Source organism: Pseudophryne corroboree, chromosome 2, assembly GCF_028390025.1.
Source record: "Pseudophryne corroboree isolate aPseCor3 chromosome 2, aPseCor3.hap2, whole genome shotgun sequence".
Lineage (NCBI taxonomy): Eukaryota > Metazoa > Chordata > Amphibia > Anura > Myobatrachidae > Pseudophryne > Pseudophryne corroboree.
Window position 1 is genome coordinate 35,958,858 of NC_086445.1, and position 18,364 is coordinate 35,977,221.

Below are 18,364 nucleotides of genomic sequence, written 5' to 3' on the forward strand. Positions count from 1 at the left end.
TTTAGTGTACACATTTATATACAGTTATCAGATAGTCTGTAGACATAACTGATTAGCAACAGAAATCACCGTAGGGTTAACAGCTACCACGTAGTTAATAATCCCCATTTATCATGCCTGTGATAAATATCTTATCAACCTCCGGCCAGGCTTTAACCCCATAATCACAATCCCATGCCAACTACTCTGCCCGCTGTATTACTAGCTAAAGTTCCCCCAGCCCGTGGCTGTTATACTGGGAGCCTCCGCGTGTCTTGATGCCTCAGCGTCTCCTCCGGCTGAAGCCCACCTATGTAAGCTGGGGGAGGTACGGGGCTAGGTGCATTGCATGCCTGGGAGGAAGTGTTGGGGCCTTTGTAGCTCAGAATCACTCCCAGGTGTGTAAATTGGTCTGCGGAGGCTGAAGCCCACCTATGTAAGCTGGGGGAGGTACGGGGCTAGGTGCAATGCATGCCTGGGAGGAAGTGTTGGGGCCTTTGTAGCTCAGAATCACTCCCAGGTGTGTAAATCGGTCAGCGGAGGCTGAAGCTCACCTATGTAAGCTGGGGGAGGGACGGGGCTAGGTGCAATGCATGCCTGGGAGGAAGTGTTGGGGCCTTTGTTGCTCAGAATCACTCCCAGGTGTGTAAATCGGTCTGCGGAGACTGAAGTTTCTCCTGCAGAGTCCACCGGTCACAGAAGCGCACATCAGATGGCGCCAGGTACCGGGAATGAGGAATAGATTCACAGTCCAGCGTTACTCTCTCAGGTAGGCTGTGACTGCATCTGAGTAAGCGGCTCCTCTTTCCACACTATATGTAGGTAGAGTCATGGACACTCTCCAGACAGTGATACGGTGACTATATTATAGGAGCTAGTAGCAGGGCCTAATGAGATCCCTTATCTAGCTATATCCTGCTCCTGGACACCTGAGCCCCGCTAACAGGGCCTGAGGTGCAGTAGACCTAAGCCAATTACCCTCGTGCCTGACTCCTATGCACTAAAACAAGAACTGAGGCTAGGTGGAGTACACTGGGGTTATCTGGGCAGTAGGAGGGCGGAGGTGGCTTTTTAGTGCCATGTTCCTGTACCAGCCCACTAACCTATGGTTAAGACTAGTGTGTGTCCCAGATTAGATGTAAGAGGAATGGATTTAACACCACCGAGGCTGCTGTGATAACTACAATATGGTTACCTGTGCTGGAGACACTTACCAACTCTCTCTCTCCCCCCCCCCGCAGCATTCGCTGATCTAGTTACTATCCCGTAATACGATCAGATTGCAGACACTCACACTTACTGTATGTGGCGCCCGTAACTGGTGTCCAGAGGCTTCCAGACCCTGCATATACAGAGACCTCTGTACATATCACCTGTATGACAGTACTGTCTGTATGTCTGTCTCTCTCACCTGATCTGATCTCAGCAGGAACGTCCTCTTCTTTACATTGCTGGTAACACATCCCGTCTCCTGGCACAGCCTGTCATACAAGAACATGTGTCACATACGTGTCCCACCCACACGTTACACGGGACATCTCTATAGGAGTCACACACAGGGCGGGGACATGGGAATAACACAAGATCCTGCAATGTGAGACATGTGAGGAGCTGGGAGAGGTCAGAGCAGGTTCCTCTACCTGATAATCCTGGCTGATCATCCTGTTCTCTTCTCCCATACACCCCGGAGTATAGAGAGGGGTGTCACATGGGTCTGCGGGGTGTGTAGGGTTACACCCACCTGTGGGGGATAGACACAGATGTATAAATGATAACGCAGAAGAAGACCTCAGCTGATACACACACATTATAGTGACGGATATGGTGGAGTAACATAGAACCAAAGTCCTGCAAATAAAACCTTATCCCGATCACTGCTAATGGTCCATTCTCCTGCAGCGCCGCAGTCAGCAGCGACGGGGAAATGTAGATTGTTATACTTACTGTGATGAGACCAGGGGAGGGGGTATTGTACTACTACCCCTAACGCTACTTCCACAGGACTACATTACACTGAGACTATGGGTGGGGAATATTTGTGATGTCTCATGTGTTACCCGGGGATTACACTACTGATCTCTTACTGGAACTATGGATGCAGAGGACACCACTGGGCTCTGAATGTTCTCTGGATGGATGAATTAGAAATATGACTGGACTGTGCAGGTGTGGCAGACACACGTCAGCAGGAGGCAACTGAGTCGGGGCACACAAGGGACCCAGGGCCTGCTCCCTATTTGACTTCATGTTTGGGGAGTCAGGTCTGTAGAACGCGAGGCAGATGGGAGGACAGAGAGGGAGCACCTTCTGTCACGAACCTCGGGCAGCGGCGACCGCGCTTGTCCCTGCGGGTGGCCTGGTCTGCCCGGCGCCTCTCTTCCCCTGTCAGTCTCCGGCTTCAGCGGCGGGTCGGCGCTGCTCTCCGGCGGCTTCCCGGAAGCAAGGGCGCCGCCATCACAAGCAAGGGCAAGGAGGCGGAGCAGGTCTGACGTCACCTGCCTGCTCCGCCAATCAGGCTAGGGCGGGGAATTTAAAATCAGATACCAGGCAGAGATCCGATGCCTGAGTATCTTCGTTTCTCCTGTGGAAGCTATGATCCAGAGCTCCCTCGTCCCTGCAAGCATCCTGTGCTTCCAAGCATCCTGTCCCTGCAAGCATCCTGTGCTTCCAAGCATCCTGTCCCTGCAAGCATCCTGTGCTTCCAAGCATCCTGTGCCTACAAGCAACCTGTGCTTCCAAGCATCCTGTGCCTACAAGCAACCTGTGCTTCCAAGCATCCTGTGCCTACAAGCAACCTGTGCTTCCAAGCATCCTGTGCCTACAAGCAACCTGTGCTTCCAAGCATCCTGTGCCTACAAGCACCTCCGTGCCTCCAGTTACCTCCGTGTCTCCAAGCACCTCGTGCCTCCAAGCACCTCCGTGCCTCCAAGCACCTCCGTGCCTCCAAGCACCTCGTGCCTCCAAGCACCTCGTGCCTCCAAGCACCTCCGCGCCTCAAGCACCTCCGTGCCTCCAGTTACCTCCGTGCCTCCAGTTACCTCCGTGCCTCCAGTTACCTCCGTGCCTCCAAGCACCTCCGTGCCTCCAAGCACCTCGTGCCTCCAAGCACCCCGTGCCTCCAAGCACCTCCGCGCCTCAAAGCACCTCCGTGCCTCCAGTTACCTCCGTGTCTCCAAGCACCTCGTGCCTCCAAGCACCTCGTCCCTCCAAACACCTCGGTGTCTCCAAACACCTCCGTGCCTCCAAGCACCTCCGTGCCTCCAAACACCTCCGTGCCTCCAAGGGTCTCCCAGCACTCCCTGTACTCCCAGTACCTCAGTGCCTTCAATACCACAGTGTCTCCAATATCTCAGTACCCCAGCCTTCATTATTTCTACAAGTCTTGTCTTACAGGAGACCTACAAGAATTCCTCTGGGCCTCCCGCCTGCCGTCTTAGTTCTGCATGAGGAAGACCTACATCCGGCCATCTCTACTACGACCCAGTGGCGGTTCCTCTTCCCGGTCATCGGAAGAAGCCCCGAGTCCACAACACTCCCAAACCAGGTCAGTGATAGTATACTCAGGCCTCATGGACTCGGGGGATCGGAACACGGACTCTAGTGCCATCCAGAACCTGGCTTCTCGAGTGCAAAGTCAGGAAGCAGCACAAGGTCAGGTGATGCAGTACCTCCAGCAGTTGTCCGGGCGTCTGGATCAGATTCAGGCGTCTCTGGCCTCAGTAATTCCGGCTCCTGTTCCAGCAGTCGCACCAGTTGCCGTTGCCAGCAATGTTCAACCATCGGCCGGTGTCACTCCACGCCTTCAGTTGCCTACTCCGTCCCGCTATAATGGGAATCCCAAAAATTGTCGTGGTTTCTTGAACCAGTGCGAGGTACATTTCGAGCTACTTGCACACAACTTTCCTACAGACCGGTCCAAGGTAGCATATATTATTTCTCTGTTGGAAGGTTCTGCTTTGGATTGGGTGTCTCCATTATGGGAACGATCTGATCCCATGGTTTCCAACTACACCAACTTCATCTCGTCCTTTCGAAGGATTTTCGACGAGCCCGGCAGAATGACCACTGCTTCTTCCGATTTGCTCCGTGTTCGGCAGGGCGCCCGTTCCGTGGGCCAGTACGTGGTTCATTTCCAGACCATTGCTTCCGAACTACGCTGGAATAATGATGCCCTGAGAGCTGCCTTCTGGAACGGTCTTTCCGACCGGCTGAAAGACGAGCTGGTTACTAGAGATCTGCCGGATCCATTAGAAGATTTGATTTCCCTTTGCGTCAAGGTGGATCTTCGGATGCAGGAGCGTGGAAGAGAACGTAACCGTTCGGATCGTTCCAGGTTCCGGAATCCTACTCCTAGGCCGGTGGCCTCACCTAGCTCAGATGAGCCCATGCAAATTAACCGCTCCCGACTGTCTCCGGAAGAACGACAGCGTCGTCGTGAGGGTAAACTCTGCCTTTACTGTGGAGCCGCAGATCATTTTCTTAAATCTTGTAAAGTCCGTCCGGGAAACGGGCAGACCTAGCTTGTTCCGGAGGAGTCAAGCTGGGAGTTACGACAAAAGCTTCTCCAACTTCGGACTGCTTGCTTCCAGTAACTCTAGTCTCCAATTCAGTCTCCAGGTCTTGTGAAGCCCTATTGGATTCCGGAGCTGCAGGGAACTTCGTTTCTTCCTTCTGTGCCCAAAGTTTGGGTTTAAAGTTACGGCCTATCGAGCGGCCAATTTCACTGACGGCTATCAACGGGACTAGAATTTCCAAAGGTCTCATAATGTGGCGCACGGGGCCAGTTAAGCTGCGGGTCGGGGCTCTACATCAGGAAGATTTGGAACTCTTGGTAATCCCAGAAATGCCCCATGATCTGGTTCTTGGAATGCCTTGGCTGAAAAGTCATAACCCCCACATCGATTGGAAGTCGTCACAAATTCTGTCCTGGAGTTCCTTTTGTCACACTAATTGTCTTACTCCTGTTTGTCCGCTCCGTGTTACCTCCAAAACGGATGAAGAGCACATTCCGGAGGCATATCAAGGGTACAAGGACGTATTTTCGGAACAAGCTGCTGACCTGTTACCACCTCACAGGCCTTGGGACTGCCCTATTGACCTTGTCCCAGGGAAGACGCCACCTCGTGGTCGCACATATCCTCTGTCTCTTCCCGAGACTCAAGCCATGTCGGAGTATATTAAGTCCAATATGCTCAAGGGATTCATTCGCCCCTCTTCCTCCCCTGCTGGTGCAGGCTTCTTTTTCGTGAAGAAAAAGGACGGGGGGTTGAGACCATGCATCGACTACCGCGGCCTAAACGACATTACTATTAAGAATAAATACCCCTTGCCACTAATCACAGAGTTATTTGATAGGGTTCGTGGTGCCCGCATTTTTTCAAAACTCGACTTGAGAGGAGCTTATAATCTTATACGCATCCGAGAGGGGGATGAATGGAAGACTGCCTTTAATACCCGAGATGGGCATTACGAATACTTGGTGATGCCGTTTGGTCTTAGTAATGCTCCCGCGGTTTTCCAGGGATTCGTCAACGAAATCTTTCGTGATATGCTGTATCAGAGCGTTGTGGTATATCTGGACGACATACTGATTTTTTCCAAGAATCTTGTCGAACACAGGACTCAAGTCAAAGAGGTGCTACACCGTTTACAAGAGAATCATCTCTACGCCAAGCTTTCCAAATGTACCTTTGAAGTAACATCTATTCCGTTCCTCGGTTATGTCATCTCGGGGACGGAGCTTCGCATGGATCCGGAAAAGTTGTCGGCCATTCGTGATTGGACTCAGCCTCTTTCCCTGAAAGCAATACAAAGGTTCCTGGGCTTTGCGAACTACTACAGGAAATTCATTAAAGGTTTCTCCACCATTGTTGCACCCATTACTGCCCTGACGAGAAAGGGTTCTAATCCTAGTTTGTGGCCTCCGGAAGCCATTGTAGCTTTTTCTCGCTTAAAGTTAGCTTTCACGACGGCTCCAGTTCTCCAACAACCAAATTTCGAGGAACCCTTCTTCTTAGAAGTTGATGCATCTTCAGTCGGGGTGGGGGCTGTCCTCTCCCAGCATTCCTCTGATAAGAAATTACATCCGTGTGGCTTCCACTCTCGTAAATTCTCTCCAGCCGAACGAAATTACTCTATTGGAGACCAGGAACTCTTGGCAATCAAATCTGCCTTGGAAGAATGGAGATATCTTCTAGAAGGGGCTAAACATGTGTTTACCATCTACACGGATCACAAGAATTTACTGTACATCAAATCCGCACAATGTTTGAATCCTCGCCAGGCGAGATGGGCACTTTTCTTTTCCCGATTCTCGTTCATTATCAAGTACCGTGCCGGGACTCTCAATATTAAAGCAGATGCGCTTTCCCGTTCACAGGTTCCCACAGACGAGGATGAACCTCCGGAGCGGGGTTTAATTCTGAATCCAGTTTCTGTCTCTGCTGCTTTAACTACTCCAGCTCCTCCTCCTGGAAGAATGTCCGTACCAGCTAGATTCCGCCCAGGAATACTACGGTGGGTCCATAACTCCAAGTTTTCCGGTCATCCCGGCGCTCAGAAGATGTACAAGTTTCTGCAAAGGTCTTACTGGTGGAACACCATGAGGAAGGATGTACAAGATTGCGTTAATTCATGTCCCCAATGTACACAACATAAATCTCCTCGTCTGCCTCCTGCAGGGTTACTTCGTCCTCTGCCTATCCCTGTGAGACCCTGGACTCACATTTCCATGGACTTCATCACTGACTTGCCCTGTTCCAAGGGTTGCAACACCGTTTGGGTTATCGTTGACCGTTTTTCGAAGATGGCACACTTTGTGCCCTTGACTGGTCTTCCGACAGCACCGAAACTGGCTCTATTGTTTATCCGAGAACATTTTCGTTTGCATGGGTTGCCACAAGAGATTGTTTCTGACCGTGGAGTACAGTTCACCGCCAGGTTTTGGAAAGCCCTTTGTTCAACTCTACACATTAAACTTAAGTTTTCGTCGGCTTATCATCCCCAAACAAATGGACAAACGGAACGAGTCAATCAAGATCTAGAGACTTTTCTTCGGTTGTATCTCTCTCCTTCACAGGACAACTGGGTGGAGTTGTTGCCTTGGGCGGAGTTTGCCCATAACCATTTGTTTCATTCTTCCACTGGGGAATCACCATTTTTCGTCAACTACGGGTTCCATCCCCGTGTTCCGGAATTTCCAAGCCTTCCGATAATAGAGGTTCCTGCTGTAGCGTCCACTCTACGACACTTTGGACAAATTTGGAGAAAGGTTCATGCTAATCTTAAGCAGGTTTCTGTTCGGTACAAGTTCTTTGCAGATAAGAAACGGCAAGCCGCACCTCAATATAAAGTTGGGGACAGGGTATGGCTGTCCACACGGAATCTCCGGTTGAAGGTGCCCACCATGAAATTCGCTCCAAGGTTCATCGGTCCTTACCCTGTGCTACAAGTCTTAAATCCTGTGGTCTGTAAACTGGGTTTGCCTGCCCATCTTCGCATACCTAACGCCTTCCATGTTTCTCTACTCCGTCCCCTCATACTGAATCGATTCCACTCAGCACTCCCAAGGCCAACGTCCGTAGTGGCAGAAGCTGGAGCGGAGTTTGAAATCAAAGCTATTCTGGACTCTCGTTATCTTCATAAAAAATTACAGTACTTGGTGGACTGGAAGGGTTATGGACCTGAGGAGAGAAGTTGGATTGGGGCTACTGAAGTAACGGCTCCTCGTCTGATTCGGATCTTCCACTCCAGACATCCGACTAAGCCCGGGAAGTGTCCAGGGGCCACTCCTGGAGGAGGGGGTACTGTCACGAACCTCGGGCAGCGGCGACCGCGCTTGTCCCTGCGGGTGGCCTGGTCTGCCCGGCGCCTCTCTTCCCCTGTCAGTCTCCGGCTTCAGCGGCGGGTCGGCGCTGCTCTCCGGCGGCTTCCCGGAAGCAAGGGCGCCGCCATCACAAGCAAGGGCAAGGAGGCGGAGCAGGTCTGACGTCACCTGCCTGCTCCGCCAATCAGGCTAGGGCGGGGAATTTAAAATCAGATACCAGGCAGAGATCCGATGCCTGAGTATCTTCGTTTCTCCTGTGGAAGCTATGATCCAGAGCTCCCTCGTCCCTGCAAGCATCCTGTGCTTCCAAGCATCCTGTCCCTGCAAGCATCCTGTGCTTCCAAGCATCCTGTCCCTGCAAGCATCCTGTGCTTCCAAGCATCCTGTGCCTACAAGCAACCTGTGCTTCCAAGCATCCTGTGCCTACAAGCAACCTGTGCTTCCAAGCATCCTGTGCCTACAAGCAACCTGTGCTTCCAAGCATCCTGTGCCTACAAGCAACCTGTGCTTCCAAGCATCCTGTGCCTACAAGCACCTCCGTGCCTCCAGTTACCTCCGTGTCTCCAAGCACCTCGTGCCTCCAAGCACCTCCGTGCCTCCAAGCACCTCCGTGCCTCCAAGCACCTCGTGCCTCCAAGCACCTCGTGCCTCCAAGCACCTCCGCGCCTCAAGCACCTCCGTGCCTCCAGTTACCTCCGTGCCTCCAGTTACCTCCGTGCCTCCAGTTACCTCCGTGCCTCCAAGCACCTCCGTGCCTCCAAGCACCTCGTGCCTCCAAGCACCCCGTGCCTCCAAGCACCTCCGCGCCTCAAAGCACCTCCGTGCCTCCAGTTACCTCCGTGTCTCCAAGCACCTCGTGCCTCCAAGCACCTCGTCCCTCCAAACACCTCGGTGTCTCCAAACACCTCCGTGCCTCCAAGCACCTCCGTGCCTCCAAACACCTCCGTGCCTCCAAGGGTCTCCCAGCACTCCCTGTACTCCCAGTACCTCAGTGCCTTCAATACCACAGTGTCTCCAATATCTCAGTACCCCAGCCTTCATTATTTCTACAAGTCTTGTCTTACAGGAGACCTACAAGAATTCCTCTGGGCCTCCCGCCTGCCGTCTTAGTTCTGCATGAGGAAGACCTACATCCGGCCATCTCTACTACGACCCAGTGGCGGTTCCTCTTCCCGGTCATCGGAAGAAGCCCCGAGTCCACAACACTCCCAAACCAGGTCAGTGATACCTTCTGGTTTTATTTATTGCCCCCTTCCCTGGAGCACTGAGTTTGCAGTGAGGAAGAAGATGTAGGAAACCCAGAGGGAGGAACGGACAGGTAGGTAAGCCGAGTTAGTGTTCACTCTAGGTGTCTTTCACAGGGCGCTGCGCCCTGCCCCTTTTTTAGACACCTGAATGCCGCCCTGCCCATTTGTGTGCGCCCTCCCGCCCCGCACTTTGCTGCCCGCCGGACCCCGCCAAGCCACCGGACACATTACTGCAGTAATCCAGTGTGCTTAATCACAGTCACACTGTCTCCCTGCATGAGAGACAGAGACCTCCGCGGCCCGCCCCGTCTGTACCGCCCCATCTGTCCCGCCCACCTCGTCCGTCCCGCCCGCCCACCTCGTCCGTCCTTAGTTGTCAGCCGCCGCATCTCCCCTCCTCTGCGAGAGGCAGGAGGGCTGGGTTTGCCTCTCCCGCCGAGGCAAACCCAGCCCTCCCTCCTCTCTGTGTGCATGGCCAGACACCCGCGGGCAGCCCCCATCTCCCACCAGCCAGTGCCACTGGCCAGCGTACCCATCTACCGGAGTGTGACCCTCAGCTGCCAGAGTGTGAGTAAGTAGATACACACAAAGTAATGAACATGTATTTTAATGCATTGCCATATCCTGCCCCCACCCCCTGCATGTGACCCCATTTACCCCCAGCCTTTGTGTGTGGCACACTTTACCCCCCTCACCCTGGTTTGTGCGCCCCCCCCCCCCCCGTGTGTGTGACACCTTGTGCCCTCCTGCCCCCCCCAACCCCCTGTGTGTGGCCCCACTACCCCTTGTCTTATGTGTGTGCGGAACCATCTACCCCCCCCCCCCCCCTCCTCCTCCTCCAATGTGTCTCAGTGCTTTCTACCTGGTGCAATGTTTCTCGGTGCTCTCTACCTGGTGCAATGTTTCTCGGTGCTCTCTACCTGGTGCAATGTTTCTCGGTGCTCTCTACCTGGTGCAATGTTTCTCGGTGCTCTCTACCTGGTGCAATGTTTCTCGGTGCTCTCTACCTGGTGCAATGTTTCTCAGTGCTCTCTACCTGGTGCAATGTTTCTCGGTGCTCTCTACCTGGTGCAATGTTTCTCGGTGCTCTCTACCTGGTGCAATGTTTCTCGGTGCTCTCTACCTGGTGCAATGTTTCTCGGTGCTCTCTACCTGGTGCAATGTTTCTCGGTGCTCTCTACCTGGTGCAATGTTTCTCGGTGCTCTCTACCTGGTGCAATGTTTCTCGGTGCTCTCTACCTGGTGCAATGTTTCTCGGTGCTCTCTACCTGGTGCAATGTTTCTCGGTGCTCTCTACCTGGTGCAATGTTTCTCAGTGCTCTCTACCTGGTGCAATGTTTCTCGGTGCTCTCTACCTGGTGCAATGTTTCTCGGTGCTCTCTACCTGGTGCAATGTTTCTCGGTGCTCTCTACCTGGTGCAATGTTTCTCAGTGCTCTCTACCTGGTGCAATGTTTCTCGGTGCTCTCTACCTGGTGCAGTGTGTCTCAGTGCTCTCTACCTGGTGCAGTGTGTCTCAGTGCTCTCTACCTGGCGCAATGTGTATAACGTGCTCTGCCTGGCGCAAAGTGTAGAATGTGCTCTGCCTGGCGCAATATGTATAACGTGCTCTACCTGTCGCAGTGTGTATAGGAGGTTCTACCTGGTGCAGTGTGTATTAGCTGCACTATTGTGTGGTGTAATGTGAATTGCCACTATTATGTGGCCATGCCCCTAACCCCACAAAAACAACGCCCCTAAATTTTCGCCTTTGGCGCGCACTGCCCATTCTTTATCATGTGGGAATGGGAGGACCAAGCATTATAGTATTTACCTAATTTTGCCCTTCTAATTGAAAAATGTGCCCTCCCGAACGAAAAATGTGCCCTCCCGAATGAAAAATGTGCCCTACCCGTGATCAGCACCCTGCCCTAAAAAATTCCTAGAGTGAACACTACAGAGTGGCAGCAGATATCCGGCACAGTAAACAGCAGAGATCTGAGCAGGGGGCCTGAATACTGCCCCTTACTACAGGATTACAATCTGGTCTCTCCCTGCTACATGGCGAGATACAGGACTGTGCTGCCTCTGGTCAGGTACATTAATGAGAATGGTAATACCCAGGCATGTTATCTCATGTGTTACAGGTTGTAGTATTGCACTGGTTGTGGGTGTGTTATATGTGCAGTAAAGGTGCCATTGTACCCCCTCTCCTCCGCTCCTGTGTGACTGCCTAACCTAAGGATCCGGGCACACTTAGCAAACTCCGGATCTAACACCCGGTATCCTCACAGCCCTCACTGACCTGTGCCACAAGGGAGATGTGACTGATTGTGTACATCCCTGCAGTGCACTACTTGTGTCCATTACACACCGGAGATCACACACAAGATACGTCACCAAACTGAGCCGCACCTGAATCAGTCACTGTGTGTAATATGTTACGTGTACATGTATGTAATGTCTTCTGGCTTGTGTACTGGGGAATTGGCCCAGCTGTGCTTATGGCAACAAAAGCTATCACTACTATTATTAATTACAAATCATTACATTATAAAGCTAATTAATAATAAGAATTTACTTACCGATAATTCTATTTCTCGGAGTCCGTAGTGGATGCTGGGGTTCCTGAAAGGACCATGGGGGAATAGCGGCTCCGCAGGAGACAGGGCACAAAAAGTAAAGCTTTAGGATCAGGTGGTGTGCACTGGCTCCTCCCCCTATGACCCTCCTCCAAGCCTCAGTTAGGATACTGTGCCCGGACGAGCGTACACAATAAGGAAGGATTTTGAATCCCGGGTAAGACTCATACCAGCCACACCAATCACACTGTACAACCTGTGATCTGAACCCAGTTAACAGTATGATAACAGCGGAGCCTCTGAAAAGATGGCTCATAACAATAATAACCCGATTTTTGTAACTATGTACAAGTATTGCAGATAATCCGCACTTGGGATGGGCGCCCAGCATCCACTACGGACTCCGAGAAATAGAATTATCGGTAAGTAAATTCTTATTTTCTCTATCGTCCTAGTGGATGCTGGGGTTCCTGAAAGGACCATGGGGATAATACCAAAGCTCCCAAACGGGCGGGAGAGTGCGGATGACTCTGCAGCACCGAATGAGAGAACTCCAGGTCCTCCTTAGCCAGGGTATCAAATTTGTAGGATTTTACCAACGTGTTTGCCCCTGACTAAATAGCCGCTCGGCAAAGTTGTAAAGCCGAGACCCCTCGGGCAGCCGCCCAAGATAAGCCCACCTTCCTTGTGGAATGGGCATTTACATATTTTGGCTGTGGCAGGCCTGCCACAGAATGTGCAAGCTGAATTGTATTACAAATCCAACGAGCAATCGTCTGCTTAGAAGCAAGAGCACCCAGTTTGTTGGGTGCATACAGGATAACAGCAAGTCAGTTTTCCTGACTCCAGCCGTCCTGCAACCTATATTTACAGGGCCCTGACAACATCTAGCAACCTGGAGTCCTCCAAGTCCCTAGTAGGCGCAAGGCACCAAAATAAGCTGGTTCAGGTGAAACACCGACACCACCTTAGGGAGAGAACTGGGGACGAGTCCGCAGCTCTGCCCTGTCCAAATGGACAACCAGATATGGGCTTTTTTGAGAAAAAAACCACCAATTTGACACTCGCCTGGTCCAGGCCAGGGCCAAGAGCATGGTCACTTTTCATGTGAGATGCTTCAAATCCACAGATTTGACTGGTTTTAAACCAATGTGATTTGAGGAATCCCAGAACTACGTTGAGATCCCACAGTGCCACTGGAGGCACAAAAGGGGGTTGTATATGCAATACTCCCTTGACAAACTTCTGGACTTCAGGAACTGAAGCCACTTCTTTCTGGAAGAAAATCGACAGGGCCGAAATTTGAACCTTAATGGACCCCAATTTGAGGCCCATAGACACTCCTGTTTGCAGGAAATGCAGGAATCGACCGAGTTGACATTTCTTCGTGGGGCCTTTCTGGCCTCACACCACGCAACATATTTTTGCCACATGTGGTGATAATGTTGTGCGGTCACCTCCTTTCTGGCTTTGACCAGGGTAGGAATGACCTCTTCCGGAATGCCTTTTTCCCTTAGGATCCGGCGTTCCACCGCCATGCCGTCAAACGCAGCTGCGGTAAGTCTTGGAACAGACATGGTACTTGCTGAAACAAGTCCCTTCTTAGCGGCAGAGGCCATAAGTCCTCTGTGAGCATCTCTTGAAGTTCCAGGTACCAAGTCCTTCTTGGCCAATCCGGAGCCATGAGTATAGTTCTTACTCCTCTACGTCTTATAAGTCTCAGTACCTTAGGTATGAGAAGCAGAGGATGGAACACATACACCGACTGGTACATCCATGGTGTTACCAGAACGTCCACAGCTATTGCCTGAGGGTCTCTTAACCTGGCGCAATACCTGTCCCGTTTTTTGTTCAGACGGGACGCCATCATGTCCACCTTTGGTATTTCCCAACGGTTTACAATCATGTGGAAAACTTCCCGATGAAGTTTCCATTCTGCCGGGTGGAGGTCGTGCCTGCTGAGGAAGTCTGCTTCCCAGTTTCCATTCCCGGAATGAAACACTGCTGACAGTGCTATCACATGATTTTCCGCCCAGCGAAAAGTCCTTGCAGTTTTTGCCATTGCCCTCCTGCTTCTTGTGCCGCCCTGTCTATTTACGTGGGCGACTGCCGTGATGTTTTTCCCACTGGATCAATACCGGCTGACCTTGAAGCAGAGGTCTTGCTAAGCTTAGAGTATTATAAATTTACCCTTAGCTCCAGTATATTTATGTGGAGAAAAGTCTCCAGACTTGATCACACTCCCTGGAAATTTTTTCCTTGTGTGACTGCTCCCCAGCCTCTCGGGCTGGCCTCCGTGGTCACCAGCATCCAATCCTGAATGCCGAATCTGCGGCCCTCTAGAAGATGAGCACTCTGTAACCACCACAGGAGAGACACCCTTGTCCTTGGATATAGGGTTATCCGCTGATGCATCTGAAGATGCGATCCGGACCATTTGTCCAGCAGATCCCACTGAAAAATTCTTGCGTGAAATCTGACGAATGGAATTGCTTCGTAGGAAGTCACCATCTTTACCAGGACCCTTGTGCAATGATGCACTGATTTTAGGAGGTTCCTGACTAGCTCGGATAACTCCCTGGCTTTCTCTTCCGGGAGAAAACACCTTTTTCTGGACTGTGTCCAGAATCATCCCTAGGCACAGCAGACTTGTCGTCGGGATCAGCTGCGATTTTGGAATATTTAGAATCCACCCGTGCTGTTGTAGCAGTATCCGAGATAGTGCTACTCCGACCTCCAACTGTTCCCTGGACTTTGCCCTTATCAGGAGATCGTCCAAGTAAGGGATAATTAAGACGCCTTTTCTTCGAAGAAGAATCATCATTTCGGCCATTACCTTGGTAAAGACCCGGGGTGCCGTGGACAATCCAAACGGCAGCGTCTGAAACTGATAGTGACAGTTCTGTACCACGAACCTGAGGTACCCTTAGTGAGAAGAGCAAATTTTGGACATGGAGGTAAGCCTCCCTGATGTCTCGGGACACTATATAGTCCCCTTCTTCCTGGTTCGTTATCACTGCTCTGAGTGACTCCATCTTGATTTGAACCTTTGTAAGTGTTCAAATTTTTTTAGATTTAGAATAGGTCTCACCTAGCCTTCTGGCTTCAGTACCACAATATAATGTGGAATAATACCCCTTTTCTTGTTGTAGGAGGGGTAATTTGATTATCACCTGCTGGGAATACAGCTTGTGAATTGTTTCCCATACTGCCTCCTTGTCGGAGGGAGACCTTGGTAAACCAGACTTCAGGAGCCTGCGAAGGGGAAACGTCTCGACATTCCAATCTGTACCCCTGGGATACTACATGTAGGATCCAGGGGTCCTGTACGGTCCCAGCGTCATGCTGAGAGCTTGGCAGAAGCGGTGGAACGCTTCTGTTCCTGGGAATGGGCTGCCTGCTGCAGTCTTCTTCCCTTTCCTCTATCCCTGGGCAGATATGACTCTTATAGGGACGAAAGGACTGAGACTGAAAAGACGGTGTCTTTTTCTGCAGAGATGTGACTTAGGGTAAAAACGGTGGATTTTCCAGCAGTTGCCGTGGCCACCAGGTCCGATGGACCGACCCCAAATAACTCCTCTTCCTTTATACGGCAATACACCTTTGTGCCGTTTGGAATCTGCATCACCTGACCACTGTCGTGTCCATAAACATCTTCTGGCAGATATGGACATCGCACTTACTCTTGATGCCAGAGTGCAAATATCCCTCTGTGCATCTCGCATATATAGAAAATGCATCCTTTAAATGCTCTATAGTCAATAAAATACTGTCCCTGTCAAGGGTATCAATATTTTTAGTCAGGGAATCCGACCAAGCCACCCCAGCTCTGCACATCCAGGCTGAGGCGATCGCTGGTCGCAGTATAACACCAGTATGTGTGTATATACTTTTTATGATATTTTCCAGCCTCCTGTCAGCTGGCTCCTTGAGGACGGCCCTATCTATAGACGGTACCGCCACTTGTTTTGATAAGCGTGTGAGCGCCTTATCCACCCTAAGGGGTGTTTCCCAACGCGCCCTAACTTCTGGCGGGAAAGGGTATACCGCCCATAATTTTCTATCGGGGGGAACCCACGCATCATCACACACTTCATTTAATTTATCTGATTCAGGAAAAACTACGGTAGTTTTTTCACATCCCACATAATACCCTCTTTTGTGGTACTTGTAGTATCAGAAATATGTAACACCTCCTTCATTGCCCTTAACGTGTGGCCCTAATAAGGAATACGTTTGTTTATTCACCGTCGACACTGGATTCAGTGTCCGTGTCCGTGTCGACCGACTAAAGTAAACGGGCGTTTTAAAACCCCCGACGGTGTTTCTGAGACGTCTGGACCGGTACTAATTGTTTGTCGGCCGTCTCATGTCGTCAACCGACCTTGCAGCGTGTTGACATTATCACGTAATTCCCTAAATAAGCCATCCATTCCGGTGTCGACTCCCTAGAGAGTGACATCACCATTACAGGCAATTGCTCCGCCTCCTCACCAACATCGTCCTCATACGTGTCGACACACACGTACCGACACACAGCACACACACAGGGAATGCTCTGATAGAGGACAGGACCCACTAGCCCTTTGGAGAGACAGAGGGAGAGTTTGCCAGCACACACCAAAAACGCTATAATTATATAGGGACAACCTTATATAAGTGTTTTCCCTTATAGCATCTTTTATATATTTCTAACGCCAAATTAGTGCCCCCCCTCTCTGTTTTAACCCTGTTTCTGTAGTGCAGTGCAGGGGAGAGCCTGGGAGCCTTCCCTCCAGCCTTTCTGTGAGGGAAAATGGCGCTGTGTGCTGAGGAGATAGGCCCCGCCCCTTTTTCGGCGGCCTCGTCTCCCGCTCTTTAATGGATTCTGGCAGGGGTTAAATATCTCCATATAGCCCCTGGAGGCTATATGTGAGGTATTTTTAGCCAAAAAAGGTTTTCATTTGCCTCCCAGGGCGCCCCCCTCCCAGCGCCCTGCACCCTCAGTGACTGCCGTGTGAAGTGTGCTGAGAGGAAATGGCGCACAGCTGCAGTGCTGTGCGCTACCTTAAGAAGACTGAGGAGTCTTCTGCCGCCGATTCTGGACCTCTTCTCGTTTCAGCATCTGCAAGGGGGCCGGCGGCGAGGCTCCGGTGACCATCCAGGCTGTACCTGTGATCGTCCCTCTGGAGCTAATGTCCAGTAGCCAAAGAAGCCAATCCATCCTGCACGCAGGTGAGTTCACTTCTTCTCCCCTAAGTCCCTCGTTGCAGTGATCCTGTTGCCAGCAGGACTCACTGTAAAATAAAAAACCTAAGCTAAACTTTTCTAAGCAGCTCTTTAGGAGAGCCACCTAGATTGCACCCTTCTCGGCCGGGCACAAAAATCTAACTGAGGCTTGGAGGAGGGTCATAGGGGGAGGAGCCAGTGCACACCACCTGATCCTAAAGCTTTACTTTTTGTGCCCTGTCTCCTGCGGAGCCGCTATTCCCCCATGGTCCTTTCAGGAACCCCAGCATCCACTAGGACGATAGAGAAATGCAGACGTCAGACACACAACAGAGACCTGCAGCGCTGGGAATGGTCTCCGGTATAGAGGGCACCCCCAGCAGTCAGTGCGGCTGGTTATACAGAAGGTGTCTAGTTGGGGTCACCAGGTTCCTAAACCTCTGTGTGCAGCGCGGTGACATCAGAATGAAGAGACGTGTCACTGCATGGTAAAGATGGCAGCTGTGATGTACAACTGTCTCAGTATCTTGTCATGTGTTCCATGTTATAGCGCTGAGATAAGCTGCTCTTCCCTCCCATGTATGTAACGTCACATATAAGCCACATCTCCAGTAATATAAATACTTCTCCCCATACAGCAATATTATATCCCCAGAGCGTCTGCGTCTCTCTCACCTGGGCTGATCTCAGCAGGAACGGCCTCTTCCTTACACTGCCGGTGATATATCACGTGTCCCGGCTCATCCTGTCATACAAGAACATGTGTCACATACGTGTCCCACTCACACGTTACACGGGACATCTCTATAGGACACACACAGGGCGGGGACATGGGAATAACACAATATCCTGCAATGTGAGGAGCGGATGTGTGAGGAGGAGAGGTCAGAGCAGGTTCCTCTACCTGATATTCCTGTGTCACAGTCCTGTTCTCTTCCTCTATACAGCCCGGAGAGTACAGAGGGGTCTCACAGGGGTCTGCGGGAGTTCTAGAGCTGCACCCACCTGCGGGGAATGGATACAGAACATTACATTACAGTAAGTATAGTGATTCTATGTACAGTCAGTGGGGAGGTGAGGACTTCCCTACTGAGTATTGAGGAGACCACCACCTGCCACCGAGTACAACTCAGACGTGGCATATACGTCGCTCCACTGCACCCCTTACATCCAACTCAGAAACACGCCCTATATTATATAAAATAGTGATTGCATTATATAGTCATCACTGTACAACAAATTATTACCTGCTCTGATGCTGCTACAATCTGACCGCTGTAATATTTAACCAGTTAGCTATTTATATAGTATACAATTGACTGTATCTGTTATATACCCTAATCCCGGTGCGGTCTCACCTGAGCTGGTGGGATCAGGGACGGGCTCCTCTTCCTTACACTGCGGGTGATACACCCCGTGTCCCGGCTCATCCTGTCATACAAGGACAGAAATATTATTACACCGAGTGTCTATACCAGGAGGATACACAGGATAAGGATATGAGAGTAACATAATGCAGAAGAGATAATGCAGCCAGTCCCGCTA

General features: G+C 51.2%; 1 protein-coding gene across 5 annotated transcripts in view; it reads right to left on the reverse strand.

Moving 5' to 3' along the window:
• Positions 1 to 18,364, reverse strand: part of LOC134995703 (oocyte zinc finger protein XlCOF7.1-like) — a 68,122-nt gene that overhangs the window by 45,360 nt on the left and 4,398 nt on the right. For all 5 annotated transcript variants that reach the window (XM_063951127.1, XM_063951124.1, XM_063951125.1 and 2 more), the window contains exons 6-10: positions 18,178 to 18,250; positions 17,724 to 17,824; positions 17,495 to 17,564; positions 1,620 to 1,720; positions 1,391 to 1,460 (exon numbers count right to left, since the gene is read on the reverse strand). In XM_063951127.1, coding sequence (XP_063807197.1) covers positions 1,391 to 1,460; positions 1,620 to 1,720; positions 17,495 to 17,564; positions 17,724 to 17,824; positions 18,178 to 18,250 — 415 coding nt within the window. The remainder of the gene's footprint in view (positions 1 to 1,390; positions 1,461 to 1,619; positions 1,721 to 17,494; positions 17,565 to 17,723; positions 17,825 to 18,177; positions 18,251 to 18,364) is intronic.